General features: G+C 37.9%; 1 protein-coding gene across 3 annotated transcripts in view; it reads left to right on the top strand.

Moving 5' to 3' along the window:
• The first annotated feature begins 6 nt into the window (after positions 1-6).
• The window catches only part of GFM2 (G elongation factor mitochondrial 2), a 17,902-nt gene continuing 1,014 nt past the window's right edge, over positions 7-16,894 (top strand). The window contains exons 1-20 of one of the 3 annotated variants that reach the window (XM_008638612.2): positions 7-306; positions 606-695; positions 1,237-1,321; positions 2,342-2,387; positions 3,372-3,469; positions 4,475-4,600; positions 4,978-5,066; positions 7,380-7,468; positions 7,708-7,768; positions 7,864-8,049; positions 9,860-9,940; positions 10,649-10,797; positions 11,303-11,443; positions 11,524-11,623; positions 12,160-12,349; positions 13,571-13,647; positions 14,129-14,267; positions 14,385-14,570; positions 15,994-16,109; positions 16,351-16,533. In XM_008638612.2, coding sequence (XP_008636834.1) covers positions 633-695; positions 1,237-1,321; positions 2,342-2,387; positions 3,372-3,469; positions 4,475-4,600; positions 4,978-5,066; positions 7,380-7,468; positions 7,708-7,768; positions 7,864-8,049; positions 9,860-9,940; positions 10,649-10,797; positions 11,303-11,443; positions 11,524-11,623; positions 12,160-12,349; positions 13,571-13,647; positions 14,129-14,267; positions 14,385-14,570; positions 15,994-16,109; positions 16,351-16,533 — 2,205 coding nt within the window. In that variant the 5' untranslated portion in view covers positions 7-306; positions 606-632. The remainder of the gene's footprint in view (positions 307-605; positions 696-1,236; positions 1,322-2,341; positions 2,388-3,371; positions 3,470-4,474; positions 4,601-4,977; positions 5,067-7,379; positions 7,469-7,707; positions 7,769-7,863; positions 8,050-9,859; positions 9,941-10,648; positions 10,798-11,302; positions 11,444-11,523; positions 11,624-12,159; positions 12,350-13,570; positions 13,648-14,128; positions 14,268-14,384; positions 14,571-15,993; positions 16,110-16,350; positions 16,534-16,894) is intronic. The other 2 variants (XM_017740666.1, XM_017740667.1) reach the window with 2 other exon arrangements.

Below are 16,894 nucleotides of genomic sequence, written 5' to 3' on the forward strand. Positions count from 1 at the left end.
GTGAGCGTGTGCGCTGAGCCTCTTACCCTTCACCGTGAAACTACTACGAAGCATAAAGTCACGGGAGCTGGACAGTGACGTCTCCTCAAATAACCAGAAGCCATCTAGGAATGCTTTTGAAGCTGCTGCACTTGGGCATTGTGTTGCAGTGTTTTTTGGCTATGCTTAAAAGGTCATAATACTTAGTATTTTCTGTTATTTCTGTCCTAAATAGGTACTTTGCCCTGCAATCCTTCCTCCTTCAAGACTAGAAAAGCTATTTGCACTTTGCTTCCCAGTAATCGATGCTCTGGAGCTTGTCTGAGAGTGAGTGTAAACTCTGATTTTTATTATTCTGCTTAACTGTTTCCTTGAGAAGTATATTATTTTCATGAGAAATATATTTAGTGTTTGTAGGCATGCATTTATGCTGTATTGTTAAGGCTTAATGACATTATTATTACAGATCTGACACTTGATTTAACCTGCAAAGCAATAACCTGAAAAATATTAACCTGATTTTCATTAAAAAGGAATGACATTTTATGATTGGGTTATGTCAAAGGAACATAGTTAACCTGTTTCCTGTCATAAACATTTTGTACAATGTTTACTTACCTTGCCAGGGAACAGCTTTAGAGACGGGAGCCAGAATGTTGAGAATTATGGGGAAATTTTCAGTGAATGTATTGAAGTCATCAAGTTTGTGCACTAAGGTAAACTTTCCCCCAATTTTGATACTTTGTGAGCAAAGGAAACACTTGGGTTATTCTGAGTAAACTTTTTTTAATCGGGGTGTTGGTTTTTGTGTGGTTTTTTTTTGTCTTTAACGGTTGGCCTCCAGACAATGCATACTTCATGTTGGAATGGGACTTAAGAATCGGGAGGTTGAATTTGTAATTTTTGTGTAAATTTTTTGACTACTTAACTCTTGTCGTTGTTAAATTATTTGCACAAATAATTAGATGTATTTCAAAAATTTTGGCTATTGGCAAAATACTTTGATGCTGCCATAGATTTTTACTGAACATCCCAAATATTATGGGGATTGAATCTGGTTTAAACCTCAGTGTAGGCATCATCTTCAAGCATCTGCTTCTAAATAGTTGGTGTTTTTACCTTATATGAGTACCTGCCAACAGTATCTGTTCTTGTAGGTATTTTTTTTAGTTAATTTTTCTACAGCTGCCAAAAATTTAGCTACAAAATAACTAGTTGTAACAATAAACGTTATGTATGATTCTTTTTTCTTTCAAGTACATGTATTTCAGAAGGACAAAAATGAGAATCATGAGTGTGACACAGCAAAACTGCAGTCTGAGAAACTACAGTTCTCCACCAGGTATAAGTTTATGTTGGTTCCTTAATAGTAAAGATTAATTTAAAAGTGAGTAAGAATAAAAAATACTGTCTATTTCTGTGTACTTTCTGTTTCATTGTATTCTTTTGGTCATTGTTTATTAGAATTTAGTGCATGAAACATAAATAGAGGACTTAAGTAGCTTAAGGACTGAAGAGTTTTGTGTTGCTGCTCTTTTCTCAGTACATTCATGGTATAAAGCTTTTAGAAAGCAATAATAAGAAAAGGTACACGTTATAAGAGGACAGGTCAGTTGTGAAGTGTGCTGGAACCCCTCATTAACAGTTCCTGTAAGATGCTTCTTTAATGTCTCTCTGGTGAGACAGATGATCTGTAGATGGTGAGGGAACGTTAGCTTAAATACTGTTGAATTCTGTTTGCCCTATCAAAGATGAACTAAAGTACTATGAGAATTCCTGAAACACAACTTCAATAGATTGAGTGACTAGATTTGGGTTAGTTTCAAAAAATATTACCGTGACAACTTATTTTCCAGCTAAATTGTGTGAGAAAGAATATATCTTGCAAGAAAATAGCATTTAAAACTTCCCAGTCCCATATTTTCTCAACTCAAGTCAGCTTGCCTTTTATCACTGAAAATTATGCTGTATAGCTTCAAGACTTAAAGGAGAAATAACTTTTCAAATATGTTATATAATCACCAGTTCAGATGAATGTCAGCATTACAGTTGTCTTGAACTGAGGTATGCTTCTGCAGAGTAAGATATTACTGTGCTGATGATACTTTTCTGTATTGGCTTTTTCCTGTTCTTTCTAAATTACAGCTGTCTTTTGAAGTGTTTCTCTTTTTTTGAGGTGAGGAGAGGTTTATTTGAAATTAAGCATGTGTCTTTAGAAATGTGAGGTGGTAGAGATTACAGATTATCATGACTTGTGGCTCTGAATCTCTTTGTTTTAAATAAGGTTTTTAGAAGTTTTCTTAATATATTTCTACGTTGGGTTCTGTCTGAAAAGTTGTTGTTTCATTTTGTTTGTTTCCAGGAGATGTTAAGTCTCTGCATTCTGTCATTAATCCTCATATATCCAGGTACATCAAGCTAGTTTATTGTTTGGATGTAACTTCAGTCAGCAGTGTGATAAAGAATCGTAGGTTGTTGCCATGCCTGTCACATGTGCATGTTTAATTTAAAGTTAGTACTTGCTTACCTTTACCCTTGTGACATTTCAATATATAGTGCTTGCTGGTGGCACAGAGGTCTTGGGTTGTCTCTTGCTTGCACCATCATAAACAAAACTGGGCTGTTGGAGAAGCTCCAAAGCCATGGTTTTTGGTGGGAGCTGAAGAAGGGGGAAGGATGTTTTGGCAGCTAGACTGCTGCTGTGGGCAGGGCCGTGTGCTCTGTGTTCGTGGGAGCACTCTGCCACGTTAAGTGGGGGCAAGGCAATTAGGGGCTAAGCTGCCAAAGAAATGTCTTGGGGCTGAAGTTCCTTGGAAGGCTGCTGAGGGTAGGTACGTGTGTACCTGAGGGTGAGGTCAAGCTAGTATTAATGGTGAGCATGGGGGCTGATGACAAGCCTGTGCTGCGCAGAGCAAGCGAAGCAGTTCTGGAAGCTACTGGTGAGCCACTTCAGAAAGGAAGAGTAGGCTGAACCAGATCAAGGACAACTTCATGGGAACTTGAGTGCTGTATTTGGGGTATAAATGCAACAGATTGTTTTGGGCACCAGGTCAGGGATTGGGATGGACAAGAGAGGGGAGGGGCTGCTTCTGATTGTGGGGCGGGCAGATGGGTGAGGATGAGCCCAAGAAGTGGCCTTCCCTGAAGTGGGTCTTGGAAACCTTTTGCAACACTGTTCAGTACTACTGATTTGAAGAAAATCCACCATATGCCAGGATATTCATTCATTCATTCCTTCAGTGTTAGAATGTACGCTGTATCAGATATGCAGCAGAGGAATAATGCTATAAATCTGGTGTAGTATTCTTGGGAATATTAACCATTATGCAAATAAGAATTATCACAGGATAAAAAAATTACTGCACTAACCACAATGTTTTCACTTTATGTAGAATCCGAAACATTGGCATTATGGCTCATATTGATGCAGGCAAAACTACAACAACAGAGAGAATGCTGTATTATTCTGGATATATAAGAACACTTGGAGGTTAGAAATACTTTTTGTATTTCAGTAGGTTTAAGAAATTTAATAGAGTACAATTACATGCAGTACAGTTGCTGGTGGAATACCTCATGTAGAAGGCAGTTGTTCCAACACTGTGCTGCAATTTGATTGAATTTTAATGCATATTCCTTTGTGTTCTAAGGCAGTGCTGCTTTGAGATACCAAAGGTTTGTATTTTTCTTTTACTTTTAGCACATTATGTTTTGTTTAACATTTAATTAGAGAATCTCCTTATTTTACTGATTGCTCATTGGCCATTCTGGTAAAGCAGTTTGTTGAGTTCTCTTTTGACCTGTGAAGAAACCAGAGTAAAAAAAAGTATCCATTTCTTTTGAAAGCCATAATGCAGGAAGAATTCCTTGCTACACCGACTTCAATAGAATTCTTCCAAGATTGAAATGGTCACAGCAGCCTCTCTCTGTGTTTCTTTTTGACCTCTTAAATTTTATACCCTGTTCTCTACTGTGTATGACTGATAGAATATGTTAGGCTTGTGAAGTGGTTGAACTTGCATCCTGCTAATTTAAAAATGTGGAACTGCTTCTCTTGTTATTAAATATTAAGCAAAACCCAACCTCTTACTTGGTGGTTTGTTTGTTTGTACTTTACTTTTGATTTAATTACCTTGTGATTACCAAATTATAAAATGTCAGTCACATTCCACACAGTGAGGGCAGCCAGATTTTTAAAAGCTGTAGTTTGTTCATGATTTTGGACTTTAAGATGCTTATGGTGTTACTAGAATTAAGAACAACAACAAGGTTCTTGGAATTGCTTGTCTTTCACTCGCAGTGCACTTGTTCCTTGGAAAGGGAGCCTGGGTAAATTACCTGACACTACAGTATTTTTAAAAAAGCTAATTTTCATAGCTTATACATCTGTATTTGTAAAAGGGACTGTATTTGTAACTCTCTCTTGACATCTGTATTCAATGGCAATTTCAGATTTTGAATTGATTACCTACCCAATCCTGCTTTCTGTTTACAGATGTTGATGATGGAGACACTGTGACAGATTTTATGGCACAAGAGCGAGAACGTGGTATTACCATTCAGTCTGCTGCTGTTACATTTGACTGGAAGGACTACAGAATCAATCTGATTGACACCCCAGGTACTGCTTTTTAGCTGTATTCATATTATTAAGGGAGAGTGGGTGAGGTGGAGTGTCACAGGGTGTCTTAAATATGGTGCAAAATTTAATTGGTTTAATTGCATCAGTAAAAATGCCTAAACTAAGCTCTGTTCAGCTTTAGATATTTATTGTTTGCTGATTCCAAAACTAGCTTATATAAAGAAAGTTCAGATGTTTCCACATTAAGTTGTTCTCACTGTTATAATTCTCATTTCAAAGAGCATGTGTATTTCCCTGCAAGTAAAGAAAAAGTTGTTTTGACATAATTTGAAAGAAAAAAATTGTTTACATGTGTAATGACCTGTTGATGTTGCCTGTTTGAATTATGATGGTGTAAAAGGAAAATTGTTTTTTAGGTCACGTGGACTTTACAGTGGAAGTTGAGCGTTGTTTGAGAGTCCTGGATGGAGCAGTAGCAGTGTTTGATGCTTCAGCTGGTGTTGAGGTAAAATCAACTGTTAGATTCTTTTGTGTGTGCGTGAAGTCTGTCATGGGAAAGGGGAGAGATTTTCTCAAATCCTTTGTGTTTGATTAGTCTGTCAGTTCCCCACGAAAGATGAGATCCCTGTGCCCAATCAGTCTGTCAGTGTCCCATTATGGGGATCTGGGGACCCTTCACTGAACGGTCCACTGGATCAGAGTGTGGTTCAACTACCTTGTTCAGGTTCATGTGCAAACAGAAAGACACCCTCCTGGGGTGTCCTTAATTGGTCTGTTGGTGCCTCAGGGAAGACCCAGGAACACATGCCAACAGCGTAAGAGAAACCCCTTCCTGGTCCTCCACAGCCAAGTACATTACCTGCTGCCAGCAACTGTTAGCCCCCTAAAAGGACTCAGACTTAACAGTTCATGGAATAACACTCCTCATTAAGAGAATCGAAAACTGTGACAGATTAAGGTTTGAAGGCTTCTGGTGATAGCATCTGGCTGCAAAAATGTATTCAATGCAATATACTAAGCAGCTCTAATCTCTAACCAGAGCTAGCGTGATGTAGTCATTCCGCGTGCGTAGAGTACGGTTCTAACCCAATCGGTGTCGCTCTGGGAGAGAAGACAAGTTCAGTCCATCAGGACTGATCCCAGAAGTTTTCAGAAGTCTCTAACTTCTCCCCATTTTTAACTTACTTTTATACTATTTTTGTGTTTAGGTGGAGCTTGAGTGACTGTAGTCATGCATCATGTTCAGTGGGGGTGGTCGTACCTTGTAGGTGGGTAATGTCAGGGTTACATCTGAGATGACCTTTGAGATGGAGGTGTATGTCTGTGATCTTGTCACAGTTCCTGGTTCAACAGCAAGAAATCTTATTTTTTTCTCCCTTGGTTGACAGCTGCTATGTGGTTTATCAGCTACAAAGTACCATTGAGTTCCCCCTCTTGCAAGGATTTCGGCAGAGCCTGGACACAGTGTCTCCACTCTGCTCCCCCTCAGCATATATTGTGTGTGGGAAGTCAGGCATGCTGATTGCATCCTATCTGGGGAGTAGCAACTGCATTTCACCCTGTAATTTCCACGCTGCTATAAATTCTGTTAGAGCATGAATGCACCTTCCCAGTTTTCTCTGATTTTACCTCCAGTCACCCCCAGTCATTTTCCCACAGTGTCTTAATAACTTAAATAAGACTGAAATAATGTACAGAGATTTTGTTCTGTATTCTCTCTCTTGATGCTTTTATCAAAATTCAGCTCCAGGAAGCTGAGAATTTCATTTTAAATCCTGTAGTGCACAGGAATTTCCATGGTAATAAAGAGCAAATAAGTGGGATTACAATTAGAAGTTTGGCATGTTTTTGTTGTTTTGTTGTTGTTGATTGTTACAAATTGATTGTTGTTGTTACAAATGGTGATTGAGGTGAATGCTTCTGACTAGCTCCGTAAATGGAAAGAAATTAATATCTGTCAATTTCTCATTTTCAGGTTTCATGTAGAAAATAGGTAATTTTCTGCCAGATTTTCTCCCTCCCCAATGGCCTTTTTAACATAGTGCAGAAAAGATGGAGGCAGGCTAGAACTGGACTTTTTATAGCATAAGACATTTCAGTAGTTCAGTCCTGTAGAAAATTACATGTGAAATCTCTCTTGCATGGGACATACTTTTTCCCTGGATGAGGGATGAGAGAACTCTTAATCACTGTAAATCACATTATTTGACTTGCTACTGGAAAACATTTAGTTGCCATTAAATATGAACCTGAACTGAGCGATAGCCTCCACCCCCAACAACAAAACAATTAGATCTGCTTGTTTTTTTCTAAAACTCTGTAGCAAATTCTTGGATTATTCCATGTATTGGTAAGAGACTATTTCTGAATCTGAACTCATTTTTCTATATACCTGATTTAACTTTCAACTAAAAAGAAATGTCTCAGCAGTGCACAAATTACTATCAAAACCACAGCAGTTTTTAGTGTTGTATATGTAGCCACAGAAATGCCTGCCTATGTGTGCCTAAGTAATTTGGCAATAAAGCATAAAGTTGCTTCATTACTGAGTTTTTCCCATATATGCCCCCCGTAATGCTTAGTTTCTCTCCATATTCCCTTGCCACTATGCCTGCTTGCTCTTAATGCAGGAAAGGGAATGATAACAGCTGAGACAAGATGAGACAAACCTGCTTGTGAAGTTCATCTGTGTTGCTAGATATGGGATTGTGACAATACACAGCACAGTTCCCTTCTCCAGACTCAGACCTTCAGTGGTGTTGGGGAGCATATAGTTCAGCTGTTGGCACTAATGTTTCCATTTTGTCTTTTGCTTTAGGCACAAACTCTGACAGTCTGGAGACAAGCAGACAAACACCAGATACCACGAATTTGCTTTTTAAACAAGATGGACAAAAACAGGGCAAGGTATTTAGGCAGTTATTTTAATCATTGCTAAAAAGCTTGTAAGAGAATGTCTAGCATTTTCCTGTTAAGCGCAGAGCAACCCAATTATGTTAATACTTACTGTATACTTCTTTGATTATGCAAATGCATATTTTTGTGTAATTACAGGAGTAATTTTTGCAGTAAATAGGGAATGGTTGACCTATTGTCACTAATGTCATAACTTTTTGTGTAACTTAGTATCTGTTTTTTTTCTGTAGTTTTACATATGCTGTTGAGAGCATCAAACAAAAGTTGAAGACGAAACCTTTGCTATTACAGGTAAGATTAGAAATTAAATACTTACTTCCTTTCTTTTGATGGGAACTCCTTTCTTAATTTTTTGCAGCTGTCTGAAGTTTTTGTTCTATTTGCAGTGGCCCATTGGGGAAGCCAAGAGCTTTAGAGGACTGGTTGATGTTGTGACTAAGGAGCAAATAATTTGGAAACCTACTTCTGATTTGGATGATGGAAAAAATTTTGAGCGAAAGCCACTGCAGGAGACTGATGATCCAAACCTGTTCCAAGAAGTCCAGGATGCAAGAAATACCTTAATAGAACAAGTAAAGTTCTAAAGTAAATACATAATATATTTGAAACCATTACTTAGAGCAGTAGAAAAAATAGACTGAGAGGGACGTCTGGAGGTGTCAGGTTAAGTGACCTGCTCAAAGCAGGGCTGACTTCAGCATTAGATCAACTTGTTCAGGCTTGTTCAGTTGAGTTTTCAAGTCAAAGGACGATGATTCTCTGTAGGCAGCCTGTCCCAGTGCTCATTTCTTTATGTCCAATGGGAATTTATGTCCAGTGTTGCAAGCTGAGACAGCCATGCTGGTGCTTTCCTTGTGTACCTCTGAGGAGAATCTGGTTCTGTTTTGCCTGAAGTAGGCCCACTACCACTATTTCAAATAGTAAGAGACAGTATTTGCATCCTCCTTTAGCCTCTCCAAGCCAGACAACCCCATCTCTCTGGGCCTCTAGCTGCTCTCCAGCCCCACTAGCGGTTTTCCAATGGAGTTCGTACAATTTGTCAGTCTCTTTTGTTCTGGGGAAGCTCAAAACAGACAGTACTTGTACTGTCTTAGATGCCAAAAGGTATTTGGTATGCGAAGCCTGACAGGTGTGACTTAGAACCTGTGGGGTATCCATACACTTCTAAAGTGACAGCTAGAAGCTGGATGGGATGTTGCAGGCTGGTCAAAATAGCACTGAATACTGTGTTAGAAGCAGCTCAATCCAATCATAAATAGATTTTTATTGGTAGGGCTGCCTTCCACACAACTTTGAATAACATTGTGAAAGTGCATAAACAGATTGATGCTAGCTTTCTGTTTCCTTTGAAACTGGAGAGATCTGTTTTATATTGCTCTGAGTTCAGTAGAACATATGCACAATCTGGTTTTCAAACTTACTAGGTTTTAAATGGTTGTATTAATACTCAGCCTTTTATCTTAAGAAATATATTGTCAGATAAAAAGGTTTGTAAGAACAGTGTTGGTTTTTTCCCCTTTATTTTCTGGGCCCTTCCTGAAGGAGGAAGAGGTGGAGCAGTAGTGTGATAATTGAGATAATCTTGTGTTCATAAACTATTTTTCAAAATGCTTTCTATGCTGTTAATATTCCTTATCAGAAACACTATAAAATGTAGCATTTTGAATACTGGCCCTTTTGCGCACTTTCCTTTCACTTAATTAAATGAATTATTTCCTTTATCTCTCATGTTTTAACTATTAACTTGATAAGATTTCTAATTGCTCATCAAGGGTTTATTTCAGAGTTTGGCCAATTGGTGGTGTAGCCAATAGAGGGGGCAAAGTGCCTTCCTGTGCTTAGGTGTCCTGAGTCTGTGACAGTGCAGGGGTGTACGTGAGACATGGTTTAAGGAGTTAAGTTACATGTCGAGATAACTGGTACAATTTGGAAACAGATACGTGCTCTTGGACCTACAAATCCTTGACATGAAGAAGGTCAAAATGCCCTGAAGCTTGTCTGTTTTTTTCCAGCTGAGTGTCTGTTGGCTTGCAAAGGTTACTTGCTGCTTACTTCAGGCTTCACCATGTTTGCAGGACTGAAGTACATCAGTTAAACCCTCTATGGCTGGAGGTTTTTTTCCATTTCAGGGACAAGTACAAGCATTCTCTCTCCCGCAGATGTTTTGCTTGACAGCAGCTTTATAAGTGGATTTTAATGTTTTTTTCCCCCCATCCGTTCTTGAAGCCTTCATTTCCATAATTTTATGTGATTTGGATTTATAATTGCTGATGTCTTTAAAGGCTTTGTTCCTGCTCTGTTTAGCTATATATCCTAAGTAAGATTTGTGACTTGTATATGAAACTGCTATATGCCAAATAATAAAGAACGATTCTGTTGAAGGTTGCAGATCTGGATGATGAATTTGCTGAACTGGTTCTAGGAGAACATAGTGAAAATTTTGACTTAATATCAGCTGACAAGGTATTTTTTACAAGTGTTTACTATCTCTTATTCTGAGGTTTTGGGTTATTCTTCCTTTGGCTCATGCAAATTATGATTTTGCAGTTTGATCAACAAAAAATAGATCACACCAGCTTCTGTAGTGAATTAACAGTTGTGTGAATTTAGAATAGAATGTATTCTGGCTTAGTATGAATTTTATAAAAATGCACTGTGATTCTTCAGTGTGCTAGGCATAATTTTAAAAGTTGGGTACGTTTGTTCAGGAAGTTGGGGTTTTCTTTTTTTTTTGAAAATTACTGCTGCAAAAGAGTTTAGGGAAAGGTGGATGGAACTTTCAGGTGGACTCAGTGCAGTTTGTGACTGAGCTGCTGATTCTCACAAAAGTAGCGTCTCAACTATTTTGAAATAGTTGGATCTTTAGACACTGCATGTTGATAGCACTGAGGTACAACATACTGAATTAAAATGACTGTTAGAACAAGAACAGCAGCAGATCTATATGAAATGTTTAGAAATCTTAAAACCAGTGTCTTCTGTTTTAGCATCTAAATGTTCAGGTTTATGGTTTGGAGCTTGTTAAAAGCAGTGAAAGGAGTTTGGATCAGTGATGTATTTACAGACATACTTTTTAGATTTTGGGGATTGGTTAGCAGTATCTGATACCTGGAGCAACTTAAGGCTAAATTGTAATTCATGCATTAACAGAAAATAATTCTTTTTTTGCAGTTGCAGTCTGCTATCCGCAGAATCACGCTAGCTCAGAAGGCTGTCCCTGTCCTCTGTGGCAGTGCACTGAAGAACAAAGGGGTGCAGCCATTACTGGATGCTATTACTCTGTACTTGCCCGCACCTAATGAGCGTTCATATGAGTTTCTGTAAGTATGGGTAGAAGAGGAGATTCAGAAGTAAGAAAACACAAAAGGAGAAAATTAGATATATTAACAAAGCATTCATAGTCTTTACAAATGTTTACCCTCTTTAGTTATTAAATAGCAGTGGAGATGTGTGGACAGAAAAATACACTTGAGTACTGAACCTGCTTTGATTAGTTCTACTGGAACTGGATGCATTTATCTCCAGCTGTCAAACTTGCACTTCAGAATTTTTAAGTATTTTTTTAATCTGAGGATTTTATAAAAATGTGGTCTAGGGATCCTTTTTAGTATTGACTGAATCACATGATATCATACATGTCCTGTTGGAGGTGGAACTGCTTAGATTATTATTTATTGGTACAAATTATGGTTTTTGAAAGTCTGCCTCCATTAACATTACAGTAAGAAACATATCACCTCTTAAATGAGTGGAAATTTAGGTAAATGTGGGTTTGAGTGGATTAATCCTACAAGTATGCTTTTTGTTGTGCTTTTCATTTTGCAGACAGTGGTACAAGGATGATCTGTGTGCCCTGGCATTCAAAGTTCTTCATGATAAATGTCGTGGACCACTAGTTTTTGTTCGTGTTTACTCAGGTTCATTGAAACCTCAGTCAGCTGTATATAATATTAACAAAAGTTGCACGTGAGTAAGAGAGAGGTGTGGTTCAGTGTAGCACTGGAATGTCTGTTAAAGTCCTCAATAACAGAGAATTTTATTTTTAGAGAGAGAATGAGCCGGCTGCTCCTGCCTTTTGCTGATCAGCAAATTGAAATACCATCACTAATGCCTGGCAACATTGCCCTGACTGTTGGGTTAAAACAGGTAATGAAAAATATTGATACCGTAAGGGAGCTTGTTTCACTAGAGTGCTTTCTATTTCTATGGCACTCTGTCTCAGATCTGTTCTTGATTATGGTGACATATGTAAACTTGCTTTATTTGAAGTATGTTCAGATGTACTTCCTCCTAAAATTAAATACCACAGTGTACAAATATCAGTAATTGACCTGGAAACTGCAATGCTGATCGGAAAGGACTGAAAGCTGAAGTTGTATTTTGTTAGGGTTTGAGCTTGTATTAATAGTGTAACTCTTAAAATGCAGTGTAATGCCACAGAGACCTCCTGTGGGAATGGAGAATAATGTTCGGAATCAATTACCCAAAAGAAACAGTTTTAAGTTACAGAAGTTTGTTTCATGCTTGCTTCTATTAGTTTATTAATTAATTTCTTACTGTCTGAATAGGCTGCATGAATCTCATTTGCACAGATCTTCTAAAATGTTACCAGCTTCGGCATATATTTTGGGTTTACGGTTTTTGGTTTTTTATTTCACATCACTTCCTCTGTTGATCTGTAGAGTGCCACTGGAGATACCATAGTGTCATCAAAGGCTTCAGCTGTTGCTGCAGCACGCCGAGCCAGGAGGGATGCTGGGGAAAAGAAGTCGTCTGTGAGTGGTGTAGACAGTCTTCTGCTGGCAGGTGTTGAGATCCCTGAGCCTGTCTTCTTCTGTACTATTGAACCTCCTTCAATGGCCAGACAACAAGGTACAATGCAGCCACCTAGTTGGATGAATGAGTTGCACAAACTTAACGGCCAGTGATCTATCTAGTATGGTTCTTTCTGGTGTTTGGCACTGATGGTATACTTTAGATCATGGTTGTCCATATCCTTTGCTATTTCTATGTCAAGCAGGACTGGTACTGCTACTTTTCTAGTTTTTGGGTCTAGAAAAGTAGTAGTTCATCATTTAGAAATGGAGAGGTGGAGGCACTCAGAATTCTGAGTTTTGCTGCAGTCACACTGGTGGGCTGTACCTACTGTCCCGAGTACAAATAATCTTGAAACATGGGGGGTTTTTTCAGTTGGCACTCGCAGTTTTACTCTAGAAAGTCTTCATATACCAAGACTTCTGTGTGTCTCGTTAGGGTTCATTCTTGCATCCCTACTTAAGACCTGTAATCTTACGGTCTTTCCCAACAGTCTGTACCAGAGGGCTTGGTTATTTGACTCTTTTTGGAAATACCCTTTAAATTCTCTATCTTCATTCTAACAAAGCTGAGCTTGTTTGGGGGTGAAGAGGAGGAGGTATAACTACCAGTGTACTGTGATGGAATGGAGCAAGGTAGAAAACAGATTTGAAGAAACGTGTCTGCAGGCTGAGCCACTGGGTTGTAGGGTGTTACTGATTTTGTGATGTTTGGATGTTTTAGTTTGCTTTTGTTTGTTTGTTCACTTTTGTTGCTTTTTTCTCCCTAAGACTGTGAGGTAGATAAATGCAGTCTCGGCTCTTGGTTCATCATTCTGCTGCTTTCCTCAGCAGTTAAGATAATGGGGAATCAGAAGAAAAAAAGAACCCTGTACAAAAAACTATGTACATTTTCATTTAAATGATTTCATGTCTAACTCATCTTGAAATATTTAAGTAAATCATGTAACAGTTGACATTTTTTTATCTGTACAAAAGGACCGTACTTTTACTGACTTCGTGAATAATTTGTAGGTTGCAGTCAGTCTTCATAGGAGCACAAAATGTCACTCTGTAAATAGTATGTATAATAATTAAATTACTCTGTAGCACACTTAATTTGTGGAATAAAATCAGAAGTTGCAGATTACTTGTATTTTGACCTGACTGTTTGCCAAAATCTATGCTCCTCTAGTATCCTTTTGATTGTTTTGAGGAAATAAAGTGATATGTAGGCACTTACTATGATTATCAAATTACTGAATTCACTTCAGATATAATGTTTGATATTTCTGTACAGACTTGGATAATGCATTGAGCTGCCTTCAGCGTGAAGATCCAAGTCTAAAAGTGAAGCCAGATCCTGACACAGGACAAGTAAGATGAATCTTCTATTGCTCGTCTTATAACATTATTTTAGAATGTCAAAACCACACTTTAGTTAGTTCATTTGCATATTGAGATTTTTCTTCAATAAAAAGGACTCTCTAAATGTTTCTGTGATACATGTACAAGGTTCTGTGAAACTAAAATGGAGTCTTGGACACTTGTGCTTTACAGAACAGAGGGAGTCACCCTATGCTCTGCATGTTTTTGACAATTCTGTATTTAAAAAGGTTTGAATTACGTAGTCTTTAAGGTTAGGTAAGATTATCTTTTTTACAGTGGTCACAGTACTGGTAACAACCCTCACTTAAATGGTGGCTATGTCGGATGACTTAAAGCATTGTGTTTCTCTAGGGTCCTTAGAATTAGAAGTATTTGTAAGAGACAAAAGCATGCAAATCCTTGCTTAAAGAATTTGTATTAAAACCTGAGTTTTGCATGTTTTTCCACTTCTCTGCTATCCTCTCACCAGACTATCCTCTGTGGCATGGGAGAACTACACATAGAAATCATTCATGACCGAATCAAACGTGAATATGGAATTGAGACTTACTTGGGACCTCTTCAAATAGCATACCGAGAAACCATCTTAAATGCTGCCCAAGCTACGGGTAAAATAAGTGAATGGAAGGAACATCTTGTTTCTGGTTTTGTAGCTTGATTTACTTTAAATAATAAATGAGTAACTTTCAGATGAATTTTATGGTTTTTTTTTCCTTCCCCTGCAGATGTATTGGACAAAACAGTAGGAGATAAACGACACTTTGTTACTGCAGAGGTAGAGGTAAGGCCCAGGTCAGGAGAAGGAGCAACAACAAAACCCATCATCAGCTATGCTGAGAGTGTCAGTGAAGTGCTACCCAAAGAACTCCAAGGAGCTATAGAAAATGGAATCACAAATTCATGCATTCAAGGTAAAGGAAGTCCTATGACAGCTATACTGGTCTAATATTTTTGTAAGAAGCAATTCTCTAGAAGGAAAACCTGCTTGGTAGCTTGGAAACTAAAAGATAGTACATACTAACATCTGTGTAAGGTACAAAGGAAAATTACAAAATGTCTTCAACTACAAAAATTGCCAAACGCCTTTTTCTCTACGCCAGGAATGGAAGGCAGAATGCCTTTGGTTTGCTTTTAAGGTTGATGTCATCTCAGTCAGTCAACAGTGAGCTTGGAGTTGTTTTGGTTTATTTTTTAATCTGGTATAAGAGATGAGGCCTCTTGATGACATCACATAAACCATAGTGATGTAACAGAAATGCTTTCATAGGCCAGCATGTATTACACTTCTATTACTGTTACTAATGCATTTTTTTGATTTTTAAATATGTTAAAATCATGACTTTTCAGTAAAAAGCCTTATCTAATTGCAAAGTCTGCATTTTCTAAAGGACTAAAAGTATCCTTGACATTTGATTAAAAACAGAAAGTCTTAAGTAACTTGTGAGCAAAAAACTGCCTTACAGTAAAATCAATAGGTAGTGGATTGACAAAGGAGAATTTCTCTGTAAGGAGCAGCATGAAGTGATTTTTCAATGTTGTTTTGTGGAATTGGAAAGCATCTCCCATCTTTGGCTGTGGAGTGACTCTTAACCATGTGGTTTCTTTGTGCTCCTTGAAGACACTTCAGAACTGTGCTGTCTCCAGCCTAAAACAGATGCCATTAAGTGCTTTAAAAAAATAAAAATACCTGGCCATGTTCTCTGTAAAAAAAAGTGATGCTTTTTTTCTCAGATGTGGTTCAGGCCTCACATCTAGTCTAATACAGTTTGGTCTGGTTGAGAGTCCTGGGTTGGAGGGAGGCAATGTGCGTAGAATACTAGTTTATCCTTTATGGAATTGAGTTACCCCTGGAGTTTTGGTCATGTGTTAGTACCAGGCATTGCTCTGATTATATTGTGTTCAAAAGGAAAATATAGAAAATATTCTGGCTTCTGGTTAACAAAAGTTCTCCCTACTTTTTCAAATGATGGCTTTTTCAACTGACTAGTTTTAGATAATATAATGTATTTAAAAGTAACTTTTTGGCAATGGTTGTCTGGATGAGTATATTCAGGAGCTTCTTGAAAATTATCTGTCCTTTGATAAAGTGAGTAAGAAAGTATGAGTCTGCATTCCTTTGTCTCTTTTGGCGAAGTTAGGTAATGACAAAACCTCAAAATGAGGGACGTGACCAGTAGCCACACCTCTGGGGGGAGGACAGGGAAGGAGAGAGCAAAGAGGAAAGTGAGAAGCTTCAAATTAATTCTGAAGAATTTTTGCATGTGTCTTAATACTCTGAAAAACAAATGAACTTCTTTCTCTTTCCTTTTACCTCTTCTCCCTGGCCCTGCCCAGGACCTTTGCTTGGATTCCCAGTTCAAGATATAGATGTGACAGTGCAATCACTGACAGTGCATCCGGACACCTCACACACAATGGTATCAGCCTGTGTCTCCCGTTGCATGCAAAAGGTACAGTGAAACTGTAAGCTGCTGTGGAACACAGCAGTATGATCTACTGCTGGGAGAATATATGTGTATCAATACCTGGTCATTGTTCCTCTCTGCATGCCCTTGTAATGCCCTTGCTGGGGACTTTATAGCTTTTAAAAGTAGAGAGTTTGAGACAGCTTTAGTGATATAAGTACTTATGTCAATTTTATTTAAAAAAACCCGTACGAATACATCAGTAACTTCCTACCTTTCTATGTAGGCTTTGAAAAAAGCTGGTATACAAATACTGGAGCCCCTGATGAACCTAGAAATCACAGTAAGTGAAGATCATCTCAGTGCAGCACTCGCTGATCTTGCACAGAGGAGAGGCAATATTCAGGAAATCCAGTCTCGTCAAGATAACAGAGTTGTGGTTGCTGCTGTTCCACTAGCAGAAATGATGGTATGTGATTACCTTATCAATTGCAAAACTGATCTTTTTTATATGCTTTAAAATTTTGGCTTCAGTTTACTTTTCATTTTGTTATGGATAAGTAAATTTAGAATGGATTTTTTAAATTGTATTTTAATTCCTGAAGGTCAGAAGGAGTGCCCACAAATTGAGTAGCTTTTTTATGCCCAATTCAGATTGCTAAACCACCACATATTCAGCTGTAAGTTGAGAAGTAGTAGATACTACTAAAATAGGTTTTACAGAGAACAGTTTTTTAAAAAGATTATTATTGACTCATGCATGTATTGCAATTATAATACAGTAATACTGAAAATTTGACTTACTAGTACAGTGCAGTGTACTTCTGACA

This window comes from Corvus brachyrhynchos, unplaced genomic scaffold (assembly GCF_000691975.1).
Source record: "Corvus brachyrhynchos isolate BGI_N302 unplaced genomic scaffold, ASM69197v1 scaffold467, whole genome shotgun sequence".
Lineage (NCBI taxonomy): Eukaryota > Metazoa > Chordata > Aves > Passeriformes > Corvidae > Corvus > Corvus brachyrhynchos.